Source organism: Balaenoptera musculus, chromosome 1 (assembly GCF_009873245.2).
Source record: "Balaenoptera musculus isolate JJ_BM4_2016_0621 chromosome 1, mBalMus1.pri.v3, whole genome shotgun sequence".
NCBI classification, from domain to species: domain Eukaryota; kingdom Metazoa; phylum Chordata; class Mammalia; order Artiodactyla; family Balaenopteridae; genus Balaenoptera; species Balaenoptera musculus.
In genome coordinates, this window is record NC_045785.1 from 151,509,539 (window position 1) to 151,526,922 (window position 17,384).

Sequence of the window (17,384 nt, forward strand, 5' to 3'; positions counted from 1 at the left end):
CTCCTCAGCTACAGTGTCTGTGAGCAGTTGAGGCCGGGGTGGATGAGGGTCCCTTCTCTCTTTTACTAATCTTGGCCCTCCTGTTTAGAAAAGGAGTATACCCATAACAGAGGAGGGGGAGAGAGGGAAGCAAAGGAAGCTGATGGGTTACCATGGAAACCAGCTGAACACAAACTCTTAGCTTCAGCTAATACTTGACTTGCAGAAATACTTCCATAACCACAACTTAAATGCACACACACACACACACACACACACACACGCAAACACATTCACCCCTGTAAAAGAAGAATAATTTTTGACTCATTCTTCTCTAATCACAGCAATTAGGCTTCTAATGATCAAGTCCAGATAAGAGATGAGGATGGGATGAATCTGTTCTCTTTTAGAGAGACCCCTTGCAGTTCACTCTCTTCTTGGAAACTTGGGACATTGGTTCCAACATCCTAACATTGCCCAGAAGTCACATATGGAGAATTACATCCCCAAGTCCCTTCATCCTTTGCTGAGTCACGCCAGTGATAGACCTAAATTGTCTGGTTTCAAGGAGTCCCCTGCCTTTGGTGGATGCCACAGCAGTGGGGAGGAAGGGAGTGTCAAAACTGGTTAGTCATTCATTAAACATTTCCTGATCACCCATAATGCACCGAAGTGCCAGAAATTAAAAGTGATAATAAAAATAATAAAAATCTGGTCTCTGTCATCAAAGGGCATGATAGTCCAGGCAGTGGGTGGTATAACACAAATTATCTGCTACTACTAATAAAGGATCCACATTTGCAAATGATTTTTATATATGCACAAATATTGCATTCAAGGTGACCCCTCTGACATTATGCTTTCTTCAGGGGAGAAAGTGAGAACTGGGGCTCAGCGAGCGAAAGGGCGAGACCACGTTCTCTAACACCCTCAGCGCTTCCAGCTCCTCTGTCACTCTGCCTCTGCAGTCACCTGCCCCAGCTGCACGGCTGCCAACCCCTTCGCTCCCCTGGGTTAACTGCCTTCTCAACTCAAAAGTTACCTCCTCCTGAAGGGGGTCAAACTTATGCCCTGCAGGAAGCAACACAAGTTTCTGTAAGACCTGCACTGAGAAGGTGCTTTTAAGTTAGCACACTGCCCACGGATTTAAACTCCACAGACGCTTACACAGTATCTCATTTAATCACCAAGTAGCCCTTTAGGTCCCATTTAACAGGTGAATTACTGGGAGTCAGTCGTGCACGAGGTCGCGCAGCTATCTGGGGTAGAGCCCGAGCTCCCCCCAGGCAGGTCTGTGGATCTTCAACACTTTCACCCCTGGGTCCGGACAAGTAGAAGATCTGGGTGGCTAGGGGGATTCAGGTCTGGACCTCCAGCCTCACTTTTTGCAAAATGCTCTGCTCAAATGTCCCTTGATCAGAGCTCTTCCTTGACTACCTTTTCCAAATTGAGTCGTCCCCCTCACTCTCTATCCTCTCCATCCTGGATTTTCTTCTTCATACTCCTTGCCACCTGCTATAATATATCCACCCATTTGTGTATTGTCTATCTCCCTTCATTAGATTGGAAGCTCATGTCTAATTTGTTCACTGCTATATTCCCGGCACCTGGAATATTGCCTGGCACATAGTAGGCACTCTGTGTGTTAGTTAATGAGTGAATGAATGAACAAATGGAACGTCAGACAGGGCCACCAGGAGATGGCAGCTGAGGAAGTGGTCCTGGACCATCCCAAGGGCAGTGAACTCGCCCCCTCCTAGGGACCCGGGAAGCACACATTCCACGGCCAAGTCTGCCAATAGATAATTTCAAGGCTGAAATGAGCCAGAGTTTCCCAAGAGTCTCTGCTCAGAGAGGGCCCAGAAACTTTCAATAAGACAAAATAGCAAATGTAACAGTTTGGGGTTTGGCGCTGCTTCCCTCCCCCCTCCCCCCCCACCCCGGCCCCCTGCTCTGCTTAGAATCAGTGCAGCCCCTGCGACTGCAGAGGGGCCTGTTTTCCCCGCAGTCTCTGCTCCTGTTCCCACAGCCAACTTCCTCCTGCCCCACACTGATGCTCCCAGAGCTCATCTGGAACCTTCTGATTTGCATCTGGAAAGAAAGAAAATAAATTCCACTAAATGCTGTTTATTTTTCCTTCTGTTTTTCCTGAGGCAGACCTTTTGTGGCTCCTGGGATCCGGAGTGGGTAATCAAGGTGATTTCAGTGGTTGGGGAGCTGGGGACCTCAGGGGCCTTCACAGTAAAAGATAAAGGGAACTGCAACTCCAGTTTGAAAGGGGTTGGGGGTATGGGTGGGGAGACACTTGGGAGGAAAGATAAAATGGCAACAAAACCTGCCTGACACAATTACAGCTACATCTGCATAACAGAGATAGAGAACTCACTTAGGAGTGGTAATTAGATTCTCCAGTGATTAGGGACACTTTCCAAACATGGGGAGAGGAGATGAAAATCCAACCTTGAAGTGGAAAAAGCGTGTAAAGAATTGAGTGTCGCTAGTGGGTGGCGGGACAGGAGGATGGCCAACCGGAGAGCTCATGGATTCCAGGCCTGACCCTGCTAGCAAGCAAAGGTTTTCAACCCAGATCTGCTTGTCCGGATCAAGGAGGATAGTGTTGAAGGCCTGCAAACCTGCTCTCTAGGTAAAGGGAACGGTAAGAGCACAGGCCCCGCTGAAGCATACCTGGGTGTTCAGGAACAGCAGGGAGCCTGGGGGCTGGAGCCGGGGCTCGAGGGGAGAGTGGGCAGAGAGGAGATCGTAGCTCACGCAGGCGTTGGGCATCCTCTATGGGTCCTGGATTTTACTCTGAATGAGAGAGAGGCCATTGGAGGGTTTTGGGAAGAGCAATGATGTGACAAGATTTTCCATAAGGGCAATTCCAGTTGCTGTTTGCCAGACTGTACACGGCAAGGCTAGAAGCAGGGAACCCAGTTCCGGAGGCAAATGCAGCAGTTAGAGGGCCTAGGTGGTAGCCATGGACATGGTAGGAAGTGCTTGGAGCCAACAGAATTGGTTGCTGGATGGGATGTAGAATATGAGAGAAAGGATTCAAGGATGATGCCCAAGATTTTAGCCTGAGCAACTGGGGCTACTGTTTTGGGATGGGAAAGAATGGGGAGGGAATAAAAGTTCTGTTTTGTAGATATTAGGTTTGAGATTCCTGTTAAATATCCAGGTGGAGATGTGGCGAAGGCAGTTGGAAATTGGAGTCTGGAGTTCAGGGGAAGAGGTCTGGGCTGGAGGTATAGATTTGCATATAGATGGTACTTAGAGTAATGAGAATGGATGAGATCACCTAAGGAGTGAGCACTGATAGAAAGGAAGGGAGGGAGGTCTGAGGCTGAGCCCGAGGCTCTACCTATTTAAGTTCTTTCTGGCAGATTGGTGGTATAAGAACATGATCAGTCTGGGTAAACTGAGGCCTAGATTTCAAGCATTCTATTCCCATCCACGCCAACTCCTACAAACCTCTCAGGGCCTCAGATCCCGGAGATGGGTAGTGAGGCATCCGAGTGTCATTACGGGAAATGGAGACAGAACAGAGCTAACAGTGACCTGGACAAGTCCCTTCCCTTCCCCAGACCTCAGCTTTCGCTTCTGTAGAAGGCGTGGTGGATACTTGGTCTCTGAGGGCCCTTCCAGCCTGAACTCTCTGAATTTCACTCCAGAAAGTCTAGTGCACTCTGGGGGCATAACTGACCTCAGGGAGACTGTTGGGTTGATACCCTGTTCCCCTCATCTGGCTCTCATTATCTACAATATACAGTTGATCCCTGTTACTGTGGATTCTGTATTTGCAAATTCTCTTACTCACTAAAATTAATTTGTCACCCCCAAATCAAAACTCAGGGCGCTTTGTTGGTCGTTCACAGACCTGTGCAGAGTGGTGAAAAATTTGAGTTGCCAGAGGCATGTGTTCTCAGCTGAGGTCAAATGAGGCGACCCTCTGCCTACTTGCTTCAGCTCTCCTACTGTAAACAAGTGCCCTTTTCATGGTCTATTTAGTGCCACATTTTCCTCATCTTTGTGCTTTTTGTTGGTCATTTTGCTGTTTAAAATGGTCCCCAAGCACAGTGCAGAAGGGCCGTGTGGTGTCGCTGAGCAGAGGAAGCTGTGATGCGCCTTACGGGGAAAACACGGGTGTTAGCTGAGCTTCCTTCAGGAGTGAGTTTTAGTGCTGTTGACCACGAGCTCATTGTTAGTGAATCAACGATATATATTAATAAGATGTCTTTAATAAAAAAACACACATAAAACAAAGTTATGTGTTGATTGATTGACGAAGATGTTGTGACCAGGGGCTCACAGGAAGCTAACCTTGTATCTCCCCGGGAGCAATAGTTCAGGATTTGCTAATTCAGTGTCCACAGTGACTTGCAGACCCTAACTACTGCGGATAACCAGCAGTGGCTGAATTTAGTTTGTTAAACTCCAGTACACGCACACATGAGGTAGCTGCACAAATGCTAATGCATAGCCCTGTGAGAAGCAGATTTCCTGACTAGCGTACAATACCTGTATACAGTCCTTTTGGTCTGTTCTCTTATCGTATCCAGTCAAAACTGTTTTCTAAAGTTACTTAGTTTAGTTCTTTTCTTTCCCATCCCCTTCAGTGTAGGTATATGGTTCATTTATACACAATCTGGTTTATTTCTTAGTGTATTCCATTTTGAGTTCCCCCAACATTCTGGTTATTTTTTAAAAATTTGCATACAGTGACATTCACTTTTTGTGCTGTACAGTGCAGTAGGTCTCGACAAATGCACAGAGTTGTGGATCCACTACCTCAGACATGATATAGAACAACTCCATCACTCCAAAAATTCCCTTGTCCTGTCCCTCATGGTCAGTCCCTCTCCCCAGCACTAACCCCTGGCAACCACTGATCTGTTTTTTGTCCCTAAAGTTATATCTTTTCCAGAATGTCATATAAATGGAATCATATAATATGTAACCTTTGGGATCTGACATCTTGCACATAACAAAATGCATTTAAGACTGATCCACATTGTATGTCAACCAGTAGCCAAGTCATATTCCACTCCATGGAGGTACCACAGTTTGTTTATTCATTTGCCTGTTAAGGAACACTTGGGTTGTTCCAGTTTTTGGTGATTTTGAATAAAGCTGCTGTAAACATTCATGCACAGATTTTTGTGTGAACATGTTTCCATTTCTCTTAAGCCAGGAAAAGTGGGATTGTAGGGTCATATGGTAGGTGTATGTTTAACTTTATATGAAACTGCCAAGCTGTTTTCCAAAGTGGCTGTATCACTGGCAATGTATGAGAGTTCCTGTTGCTCTACAAACTCATCAGCACTGGGTAATATTGTCAGGTATAAAAAAATTTTTCTAGCCATTCTAACAGGTTTGTAGTGGTATCTCATTGTGGTTTTAATTTAACATTTCCCTAATGACTAATGATATTGAACATCTTTTCATATGCTTATTTGCCATCCCTGTACCTTCTTTGGAGAAATGCCTGTTGTAATCTTATGCCCATTTTTTATTTGGTGTTTGCTTCTTTACTGTTGAGTTTTGAGGGTTCTCTATATATTCTGAATACAAGTCCTTTGTCAAAAATGTGATTTGCGGGCTTCCCTGGTGGTTCAGCCGTTAAGAATCCGCCTGCCAATGCAAGGGACATGGGTTCGAGCCCTGGGCCGGGAAGATCCCACATGCCACGGAGCAACTAAGCCCGTGTGCCACAACTACTGAGCCTGAGCTCTAGAGCCTGCAAGCCACAACTACTGAGCCCACGTGCCACAACTACTGAGGTCTGCGCACCTAGAGCCTGTGCTCCACAAGAGAAGCCATGACAATGAGAAGCCTGTGCACTGCAACGAAGAGTAGCCCCCGTTCACTGCAACTAGAGAAAGCCCACGCACAGCAATGAAGACCCAACACAGCAAAAATAAATCAATAAATAAATTTATTAAAAAAACAACAACAAAATGCGATTTGTAAATATTTTCTTCCCATCTGCGGCTTGTATTCTACTAACAGTGTAATTTGCAGAACAAAAGTTTTTAATTTTGATAATATCTAATTTATCATTTTTTCTTTTTTTCCCAACAAACAAGTCTCTGCCAATTTTAATTGTATTTTGAGCAACAAAAGATTCCAAGGTTACAAAAAGAGAATAGAGCTCTAGCCCTTGGGGCTGGTCCTACTGCCTTGCGGAGGCCAAGTGCCGCTGTGAGAACAGAAGCCCCATCAAAAGAAGTTTAAAGCAAAATTAATGTTTCTTTTAAAAAAAAAATCTTTATATGATGCTTTCTTTCTTTTTACATTTTTTCCCTCAACATAAAAATTAATTCTTACATCTGGTTACATAGTCTGCTCCTTCCTGCTGCCAAATTAATCTCAAGGACAGCACAAGAATGTCATGTCAAGGCACTCCCTAATCAATATTCCAGTCTAGGGGAAAGAAGAAAGGTGTCACTGAGTGGTGCGGGGACTCTCTTTTCAGCTTGGGTCATCTCAATGGTGGTTACTCTCAGCACCTGAGTGACTTATGGGATAGGACAACCCCACAGGCATTTCACTGCAGGACAGTTAGCACCAAGGGCTAAGGTTGGGAGAGACTGCAGCCCTGATCTATCTACTGTGCAGGGAACAGAGTTCCAAAATGTGAAGCATCAGCCTGGGAAGGCACCACCAGAGAAGCAGCAGCATTCCAGAAATTCCTTTCCTTTGGGACATGTGTGTGGGTTCCAGTCTTTGGTGGCCAATGGAATCTGTAGCTATGTGACAGCCCTTTTAAGTAGTGCATGTGCAAACTGTTTTAGACCACAAGGGTCACTCAGACCATAGCTTCTCATTTAATTCCATAAAAAGATAAGATCAAGTGGGATAAGGAAAGGAACCAGTGCTCCCACTCTACTGAACTGGGCTTGGAAACCAATCAATGCATATTATCTATTTTCTGGCCAAATCTAATGGGGAGAAATCAAAGATGAGTCAAATGCTGCTTTTCCCTTTAAGAGTCTATCTGCTAAATTAAAATATTTACCACTTATTTTTGGAATGGGAACATTCCAAATGGCTTATTACCTCAGCTGAAGTGTCTTTAGAGGAGTGACTAATTGTGGATTTTTCTGCCTTCATCTAGAAATGGTTAAGGGTTGGGAGGCTCTGGGCAACAGACTCCAGTGTCAATCTGTTAAATGAAGAAAAACACCCCTACCTGTGGGCAGAGATGGACCTGTACCTACAGATATACTACTTCTAGTACACTGATAAATTTTTTTAACAAAGAAAAACACATTTTCATTGTCAAAATCTTTACAGAACATATCCAAAACCAGAATTAGAGCACATGGACACCCAGTCGCAAGAGTACCTCAGTCGCAGGTGAGTGAATTATTTGAAATGGAGCACTTGCTCCAGGTTCCCAAGTGCAGGAAACTGCCCTTTTCTTACAGGGACAGTGAAGAACAAAGAATACCCTTCCTTCTTCCAACTGCACAGGTCCCATTAGAGGGTCACTGGCTAATCGCTTGGGTGGGCCTTTGGCCCCAAGTCTTGGCCTTCCCTGTGGTAAATCCCAGTCAGTTCCAATGAGACTTCACCACCCTTTACACATTCTTCTGTCTTGGGTTAATAAAGTGCAACACATCATGTACCCTACCCTTTTCCCCCTCTGCTCCTTTGCAAGCCTGTGGGTCAGGCCTCAATAGGAGCAGAGATCTCTTGGTTATCTGATCAACCCAGGTGTCTTTTCCATGGCCTCTCTCACAAGTACATGGTATCAGTTATGACCTGGAACCAAATATAAAGGTGCAGAGAAAGGTAAAGCTATCAGAACACATTATATCTATATATACAAAATTCAATTTTGAACATGGATACATTTTTTTCTTTTATGAATCATGCTTTTGGTATTATATATCTAAAAACTCCTTGCCTAATCAAAGTCACAAAGACTCTCTCCTATGCTTCCTTCTAGAAGTTTTATAGTTTTTTGTTTTACATATGACCCATATGTAAAATGGTCCTTATGATCCATTTTTAACTAATTTTTAAAAATTTTGTTTACTTATTTTATTTTTGGCTGCGTTGGGTCTTCGTTGATGCGTGCGGGCTTTCTCTAGTTGCGGTGAGTGGGAGCTACTCTTTGTTGTAGTATATGGGCTTCTCATTGAGGTGGCTTCTCTTTGTTGCAGAGCACGGGCTCTAGGTGCATGGGCTTCAGTAGTTGTGGCACGTGGGCTCAGTAGTTGTGGCTCGTGGGCTCTAGAGCACCGCTCAGTTTTTGTGTCTCACAGGCTTAGTTGCTCCGCGGCATGTGGGATCTTCGTGGACCAGGGCTTGAACCCGTGTCCCCTGCATTGGCAGGCGGATCCTCAACCACTGTGCCACCAGGGAAGTCCCCATTTTTAACTAATTTTGAGTTAATTTTTTGTATAAGGTGTGAGGTATAGGTTGAGACTCATTTTTGTGCATATGTGTGTCCTCTTGTTCCAGCACCATTGTTGAAAAGACTAAACTTTGAGAAGTCTTTTTAAGTCAATTTAAGAGAATCTTTTCATGTGCCTCTTGGCCATCTGTATGTCTTCTTTGGTGAAATGTCTATTTAGGTCTTCCACCCATTTTTTAATTGGGTTGTTTGTTATTTTGATATTGAGCTCCATGTGCTGTTAGTATATTTTGGAGATTAATCCTTTGTCCATGGCTTCATCTGCAAATATTTTCTCCCATTAAAAAAAAATTTTTTTATAAGTTTATTTTCATCTTGTTTATGGTTTCCTTTGCTATGCAAAAGCTTTTAAGTTTAATTAGATCCCATTTGTTTATTTTTGTTTTTATTTTCATTACTCTCGGAGGTGGGTCAAAAAAGATCTTGCTGTGGTTTATGTCAGAGTGTTTTTCCTATGTTTTCCTCTAAGAGTTTTATAGTGTCTGGTCTTACATTTAGGCCTTTAATCCATTTGGAGTTTATTTTTGTGTATGGTGTTAGGTAGTGTTCTAACTTCATTCTTTTATATGTAGCTGTCCAGTTTTCCCAGCACCACTTATTGAAGAGGCTGTCTTTTCTCCACTCTATGTTCTTGCCTCCTTTGTCATAAATTAGGTGACCATATGTGCATGGGTTTATCTCTGGGCTTTCTATTCTGTACCATTGATCTGTATTTCTGTTTTTGTGCCAGTACCATACTGCCTTGATTACTAGCTTTGTAGCTAGTAACAGCTACAAAGTAGCTTTGTAGTATAGTTTGAAGTCGGGGAGCCTGATTCCTTCAGCTCCGTTTTTCTGTCTCAGGATTGCTTTAGCTATTAGGGGTCTTTTGTGTTTCCATACAAATGGTAAAATTTTTTGTTCTAATTCTGTGAAGAATGCCATTGGTAGTTTGATTGATGGGGATTGCATTGAATCTGTAGATTGCTTTGGGTAGTATAGTCATTTTCACAATATTGATTCTTCCAATCTAAGAACATGGTATATTGCTCCGTTTATGTCATCTATGATTTCTTTCATCAGTATCTTATAGTTTTCTGAGTACAGTTGTTTTGCCTCCTTAGGTAGGTTTATTCCTAGGTATTTTATTCTTTTTTTGCAATGGTAAATGGGATTTTTTCCTTAATTTCTCTTTCTGATTTTTTGTTATTAGTGTATAGGAATGCCAGAGATTTCTGTGCATTAATTTCGTATCCTGCAACCTTACCAAATTCATTGATTAGTTCTAGTAGTTTTCTGGTGGCATCTTTAGGATTTTCTATGCATAGTATCATGTCATCTGCAAACAGTGACAGTTTTACTTCTTCTTTTCCAATTTGTATTTCTTTTATTTCTTTTTCTTCTCTTATTGCCATAGCGAGGACTTCCAAAACTATGTTGAATAAGAGTGGCAAGAGTGGACATCCTTGAAAAGATGCTCAGCATCACTAATAGTTAGAGAAATGCAAATCAAAACTACAATGAGGTATCACCTCACACCAGTCAGAATGGCCATCATCAAAAAATCTACAAACAATAAATGCTAGAGAGGGTGTGGAGAAAAGGGAACCCTCTTGCACTGTTGGTGGGAATGTAAATTGATACAGCCACTATGGAGAACAGTATGGAGGTTCCTTAAAAAACTAAAAATAGAACTACCATATGACCCAGCAATCCCACTACTGAGCGTATACCCTAAGAAAACCATAATTCAAAAGGACACATGTACCCCAGTGTTCACTGCAGCACTCTTTACAATAGCCAGGACATGGAAACAACCTAATTGTCCAATGACAAATGAATGGATAAAGAAGATGTGGTACATATATACAATGGAATATTACCCAGCCATAAAAAGGAACCAAATTGGGTCATTTGTAGAGATGTGGATGGACCTAGAGTCTGTCATACAGAGTGAAGTAAGCCAGAAAGAGAAAAACAAATATTGTATATTAGCACATATATGTGGAATCTAGAAAAAATGGTACAGATAAACCTATTTATAGGGCAGGAATAGAGACATAGATGTAGAGAATGGACATGTGGACACAGGGGGGACGGGGAGGGTGGGATGAATGGAGAGATTAGGTTTGACATAAATACACTACCACGTGTAAAATAGATAGCTAGTGGGAACCTGCTGTATAGCACAGGGAGCTCAGCTTGGTGCTCTGTGACGACCTAGATGGGTGGGATGGGGGGGGAGGGAGGTCCAAGAGGGAGGGGATATAGGTATAGCTAATTCACTTCATTTGTACAGCAGAAACTAACACAACCTTGTAAAGCAATTTTACTCCAATAAAAACAAACAAATAAATTGAAAAAAATGTCAATTGAGGAAAAAGACTGAGTTTCACAGTGGGTTGAGATGGTGGTCTGATTCTGACACTGATTCCAATGTGTGTTTTTTTTCAATGCTACCAAGAAATTGACTCAATTCTGACACTATCTACCTGGAGCCAGCATCATATCCCACATCTTAAGGGCTCAGTCCCATAAGATTGCCCTCCCCCTCAGATGCCAATCAATAGTCCAGTTACCTGTGCTTCTGATTGACTGGCTATAAATCAGTGGTTCCCACCACCCCCTCCTTAAATCAAGTAATTTGCTAGAGCAGCTCACAGAACTCAGAGAAATAGTTTACATATTGTTTATCAGTTTATTATGAAAGGATATGATAAAGGATAGAGATGAACATCCAGATGGAAGACATGAGTCTTCCAGATGGAAGACAAGGATATGATAAAGGATAGAGATGAACATCCAGATGGAAGACATGAACATCCAGATGGAAGACATGAGTGTGTGGGAAGGGACATGGAGCTTCTATGTCCTGCCCGGGCACACACTGCCCTAGCACCTCCATGTGTTTACCAACCTGAAAGTTCTCTGAACTCCATTCTTTTGGGTTTTTATTGAGGCTTTATTACATAGGCATGACTGATTAAATTATTGGCCATTGGCAGCTGATTCAATCTCCAGCCCCACTCCCCTCTCGAGGTCAGGAGCATGGGACTGAAAGTTCCAGCCCTCCAATCACATGGTTAGTTCCCCCTGCAACCAGCCCCCATCCTTAGGTGCTTTCCAAAACTTACCTCATTAACATTAACTCAGATGTGACTGAAAGGAATTTGTTGTGAATATCAAGACACCTTTATTGCTCTTATCACTTAGAAAATTCCAAGGGTTTTAGGAGCTCTGTGCCAGAAATAAAGACCAAATATATATTTCTCATTATAAATCACAGTATCACACATGGGAACTGGAAAAGGATGGAGGAGGGATCAGAGAGATGGTCCAGGTATCAAATAATCCACCAGCAGCTCAAAACCTGAGGTGTTTAAGAGGAGATAAGTCACCCAGGAAATTATAGAAAGGCTTTGGATTTTCCATGAAGTCATTAAAGTGGGGAAAGGTTGTTGAGTCAACCTCAGGCAGATCTGAGGTCTGAGATCTAGCTGACGTCTGAGTACCCCCAGCAGTGAGGTGCATTCTCTCCCAGGTTCTGGCTCCTTGGCATGGCCGGTGAGGTGGGTGTTGCAGCCTGGGCTGGGAGCCAGGTTGACTCATCAGCCCAGGGTGTGCGTCTAGGGGAAAGGTTGTTTTGTTTGCTCTCACAGTGAGCCCCGTTACAATAACAGAACCAAGGTGTCCTGGTGCTTTGACTGCTTTCTCCCTGGGCTCCTAATGGAGATTGACAGGATCTAGCATCCCAGGTAATTCTATTGTCGGTTTCAGCAGCCTCCTGTACCTCATTAGACAAAAGCAGGGAGAAACGTCAGCCCCAGAGCAGAGGGGGCCTATCAGAGTGAGCAGCTTTCGGAGATGACAAGGTAGTGAGGAAATTATCTGGGCCTTCCAACCAGCCCCTCTAGGTCCTGGGTGGGAAACTGGGACATTTGCAACAAAGCACTGTGTCGGCGGGTGGCCAGTGTGGACTGTTCGGGTTCTGCTGCAGACCCTGCTCATTGAGGGACGGAATGAGGGGAGGCTAAGAAAGGCTGTATTGGTCCAGTCCTTGGGTCAGAGGCTCCTCCTGGTGGTGGGATCTATCAGGGAGGTGTCTCTGGGTGGCTCCGGTGTAAGCAGCAAGTGGATACATTGTTGGGGGTCAAAGCCTTAACTGATTTATCCAAACCTTTAGGATTTCACTCAGGATGGATAAATTGTAACAGACTATGGGAGAGAGAATCCTGGGCCTACAGGAAAATAGGAATCTGTCATTGTCCCACACTAATATCCTGTCCCCAGCCCTGGCCAGAAGCACACACAGACTTACATAGATACACACATAACACACCCAATACTCACGTATAGAGCCTCATGCACAAATGCACACAACACTCACTCATCTACTTGTACACATATTTGAACGCACAGGGCACTAGACCAAACATATATGCCCAAACCACACAGACACATGACATATACAGGTTCATGTTAGAAGCATTCGTCTACAAAGTTTTTGTCTGTGGCTTATGGCATCAGCCTCTTTGCCATCTATTTACATCTTGGATGTGTATAGCTCACATGCACATTCACACCCACCCACCGTTCTCACAACATACAGCATGCATTCAAACACCCATGCCACAAACATACTCATGTACACATAAACATACATGCCTCTTCCATGTTCACCATGCATGAAAGCTCCCCACCACACCCGGCTGCTCCCCATGTGTGGACACCCACGTACTTACACTCCCTCCCGCAGGCTTTTGGCAGGCTGAGCTGATATCCACGCAGACCAGCGGAGGCGGGAGTGGTTTCCGCCTCCCTCCAGTCATTGATGTGGAGCACCTGTCCTGTCTTTAGTTCCTCACACTCCGGCTTCGACTGGGTTGAATGCCAGAGGCTGCCTGCACAGAGCCCAGAGCAGCAGTCCAGAAGCAGCTGTCCTGGGGGAATGCGGCTCCCTGAGCCTGGGAGGGGTGTGTGCCAACCTGGAAGGGCCATCAGGAAAGTGACCCTGGAGTGACCAGGTGCTAGTGACCACCCCACCCCTCAGTGGTGCTCTGGAGTGCCATGGCCTGAGTCAGCACATGGCACCCTCTTTCCAGCCCTCTTTACTCCCCCCAGAATCCTGGACATTTGGGGGATTCTAGGCCTTCCCCAAACTAGAAGAATGAGTGGGGCCTGAAAGAGATAGCAGCTCAGAGAACTCAAGTCAGAATCTGGGCTGCTGCCTTTTCCGTTAGCATTTGCTTCTGCATCACTAAAGCCCCGTAATCTAGAACATGCCTGGAACAATGCATTTCAACTGAAAAAATATGAAGGTACATCAGCCTGGAGATAGAACCAACACTGCTTTGTCTCTCAGGGCTGTCTGTACATTACAAGGAGACATGCAAATATGAGGAATTTTTGCTGTTACCGTGACCAGCACCAGGGAGGTTAAATCATTTTCTTCTCCAGTTCACGTGTTTCTGGCCCAACGCACTTCCCATACCTTGCACTATCTGTCACTAGTCACCATTATCTGAACATCTGTTAAGTCCCAGGTACTATACTAAATACTTTACAAATATCTCATTTAAGCTTCACAACATCCTTGTTAAAGGAATATCACTCTCCCCATTTTATGGTCAGGGATCCGAGGTTTTGAGAAGCTGAGTAGCTTATCCAAGATCACACAGCTAACGAACAGCAAAGATAGGGTTTGAACTCAGGTGGTTGTTTCTCCAACCCATGCTTTCCCCTCTGCATCAAGCTTACATCTATTATCACCAGCCATAGAATGTAAATTCTGTTCATATATCCATTATCTAAGTCTAAAACTCCCTTCCCGTCTATGTTCATCTATCAGTCTTAAACTATAAACCAGATCATAGATGGCAGGAACTGTGCTTATTGAATTCATTTCACAGTGCTCAGCATACTTCCAGGAATATATAGTAGATTACTATCTTTAAAAAGCTAGGGTTCTGTGATTTCAAAATGTGTCTGGAGTTAAGAGAACAAGTTCTAGCTCTGTTTTTATTTTTATTTATTTATTTATTTTTAAATTTAATTTTATTTATTTTTTATACAGCAGGTCCTTATTAGGCATCAACTTTATATGCATCAGTGTATTCATGTCAATCCCAATCGCCCAATTCAGCACACCACCACCCCCAACCCCCGCCGCTTTCTCCCCTTGGTGTCCATACGTTTGTTCTCTACATCTGTGTCTCAATTTCTGCCCTGGAAACCTGTTCATCTGTACCATTTTTCTAGGTTCCACGTATATGCGTTAATATACGATATTTGTTTTTCTCTTTCTGACTTACTTCACTCTGTATGACAGTCTCTAGATCCATCCACGTCTCAACAAATGACCCAATTTCGTTCCTTTTTATGGCTGAGTAATATTCCATTGTATATATGTACCACATCTTCTTTATCCATTCGTCTGTCGATGGGCATTTAGGTTGCTTCCATGACCTGGCTATTGTAAATAGTGCTGCAATGAACATTGGGGTGCATGTGTCTTTCTGAATTGTGGTTTTCTCTGGGTATATGCCCAGTAGTGGGATTGCTGGATCATATGGTAATTCTATTCTTAGTTTTTTAAGGAACCTCCATACTGTTCTCCATAGTGGCTGTATCAGTTTACATTCCCACCAACAGTGCAAGAGGGATCCTTTCTCTCCACACCCTCTCCAGCATTTGTTGTTTGTAGATTTTCTGATGATGCCCATTCTACCTGGTGTGAGGTGATACCTCATTATAGTTTTGATTTGCATTTCTCTAATAATTAGTGATGTTGAGCGCTTTTCATGTGCTTCTTGGCCATCTGTATGTCTTCTTTGGAGAAATGTCTATTTAGGTCCTCTGCCCTCTTGGATTGGGTTGTTTGCTTTTTTAATATTGAGCTACATGAGCTGTTTACATATTTTGGAGATTAATACTTTGTCCGTTGATTTGTTTGCAAATATTTTCTCCCATTCTGAAAGTTGTCTTTTCGTCTTGTTTATGGTTTCCTTTGCTGTGCAAAAGCTTTGAAGTTTCATTAGGTCCCATTTGTTTACTTTTGTTTTTATTTCCATTACTCTAGGAGGTGGATCAAAAAAATCTTGCTGTGGAGCTTCGGCTCACCCCCTCCCGGCCCCTGCGCACGGCTCCTCGTCATGGCGGCCCTCAGCAAGTCCATCCCTCATAACTGCTACGAGATCGGCCACACTTGGCACCCGTCCTGTGGGGTCTCCTTCGTGCAGATCACCAGGGACACCCTGGAGGAGTCCCTGAAGATCTATGCCCCCTGTACTTGATTGCAGCAATTCTCCGGAAATGAAAATTAGATTATTATTTACACAGACTGCTCCCTGAGATCCTACAATCTGCTTCATTTCTGACTGCTAATGGGGCCTTGTTTTTGGCTTTCTTTTGCATTTTAAGGAAGATACTTGGAAAATTCTACTCATGGAGTCCTGGCTTTGGTGCCGCTTTGCCAGCCTCTTATGTGGCCATTCTAATTGAGAGAAAAAGCAGGAGAGGGCTGCTCGCAATTTATATGGCCAACTTGGCCACAGAAACACTATTTAGAATGGGTGTAGCAAGAGGAGCCATCACAACGTTAAGAAATGGAGAAGTCCTTTTATTCTGCATCACAGCTGCCATGTACATGTTCTTTTTCAGGTGCAAAGACGGTTTGAAAGGATTTACATTCTCTGCACTTAGGTTCATTGTTGGGAAGGAAGAAATTCCCACACATTCTTGTTCACCAGAGGCGGCATATGCAAAAGTGGAACAAAAGACTGAGAAACATGAGGAAAAACCAAGAGGAACGAATATAATTGCTCTAGTCAGGAAGCTTGTGGATTCAGTATGTAAGCATGGACCAAGGCATAGATGTTGCAAACACTATGAGGATAATTGCATCTCTTATTGCATTAAAGGTTTTATCAGAATGTTTAGCGTGGGATACTTGATCCAGTGCTGCCTCCGGATTCCCTCTGCATTTAGGCATCTGTTTACACAGCCATCCCGGCTACTTTCTCTCTTCTACAATAAAGAAAACTTCCAGCTCGGAGCTTTTCTGGGCTCTTTTGTTAGTATATACAAGGGTACTAGTTGCTTCCTGCGCTGGGTCAGAAATCTGGATGATGAACTGCATGCCATTATAGCTGGATTTTTGGCGGGAATATCAATGATGTTTTATAAAAGCACAACAATTTCCATGTATTTAGCTTCCAAATTGGTAGAGACAATGTATTCCAAAGGCATTGAAGCAGGAAAGGTTCCCTATTTTCCCCATGCAGACACTATCATCTATTCCATCTCTACGGCAATTTGCTTCCAGGCAGCTGTCATGGAAGTTCAGACCTTGCGACCATCTTACTGGAAGTTCCTTTTAAGGCTCACCAAGGGCAGATTTGCCGTCATGAACCGAAAAGTCCTTGACGTTTTTGGTACTGGTGCATCTAAACACTTGCAGGACTTCATCCCTAAGTTGGATCCCAGATACACAATTGTAACACCAGAGTTGCCCACCGAGTTTTCTTGAAGATGACTGTAACTTATTAATGTGACTTAATGTTTCATTATTTTGTCCTAGAGAGTTAATTATGTTGAACACAAAGGAGGGGGCCCGAGTTTGAACGTCAGTGTTATTTCAATGAGAGACGACACTCTTTTTTTTGTTTTTCTTACCAATCAGAAATACAGAGGCTTTTTAGGAAAGTGTTGCTTAATAATTAAGCTCCCTCTATAGCCAGAATCTCATTCTGGATCACTGTAATGGTTGACATTATGATATATTATTATCGATTAAATTATGTCCACAAGCAATATTAAATAATCTATGTAGAAATATAGTAACAAATAAGAGTATACTTAAAATTACTTTAAAAGATGTTTTACTTCATTCCAATATAATTCTTGGTTAAAACTAAGAATATTTCTACATTTTAGGATACAAAGGATCACGGGTACATGGATTTGGTCTGTATTTTTTTTTTTTTTTAACTTCTGAATTGGT

The 17,384-nt window shown here is 43.3% G+C and overlaps 1 protein-coding gene across 1 annotated transcript; it reads left to right on the forward strand.

Annotated features, from left to right (window-relative positions):
* The first annotated feature begins 15,534 nt into the window (after positions 1-15,534).
* Positions 15,535-17,022, forward strand: LOC118904025 (transmembrane protein 135-like). The gene is given in 2 exon segments (XM_036869681.1): positions 15,535-15,658; positions 15,661-17,022. Coding segments are annotated over 2 exon segments (1,374 nt in total). The 3' UTR covers positions 16,911-17,022.
* Positions 17,023-17,384: the final 362 nt, after the last annotated feature.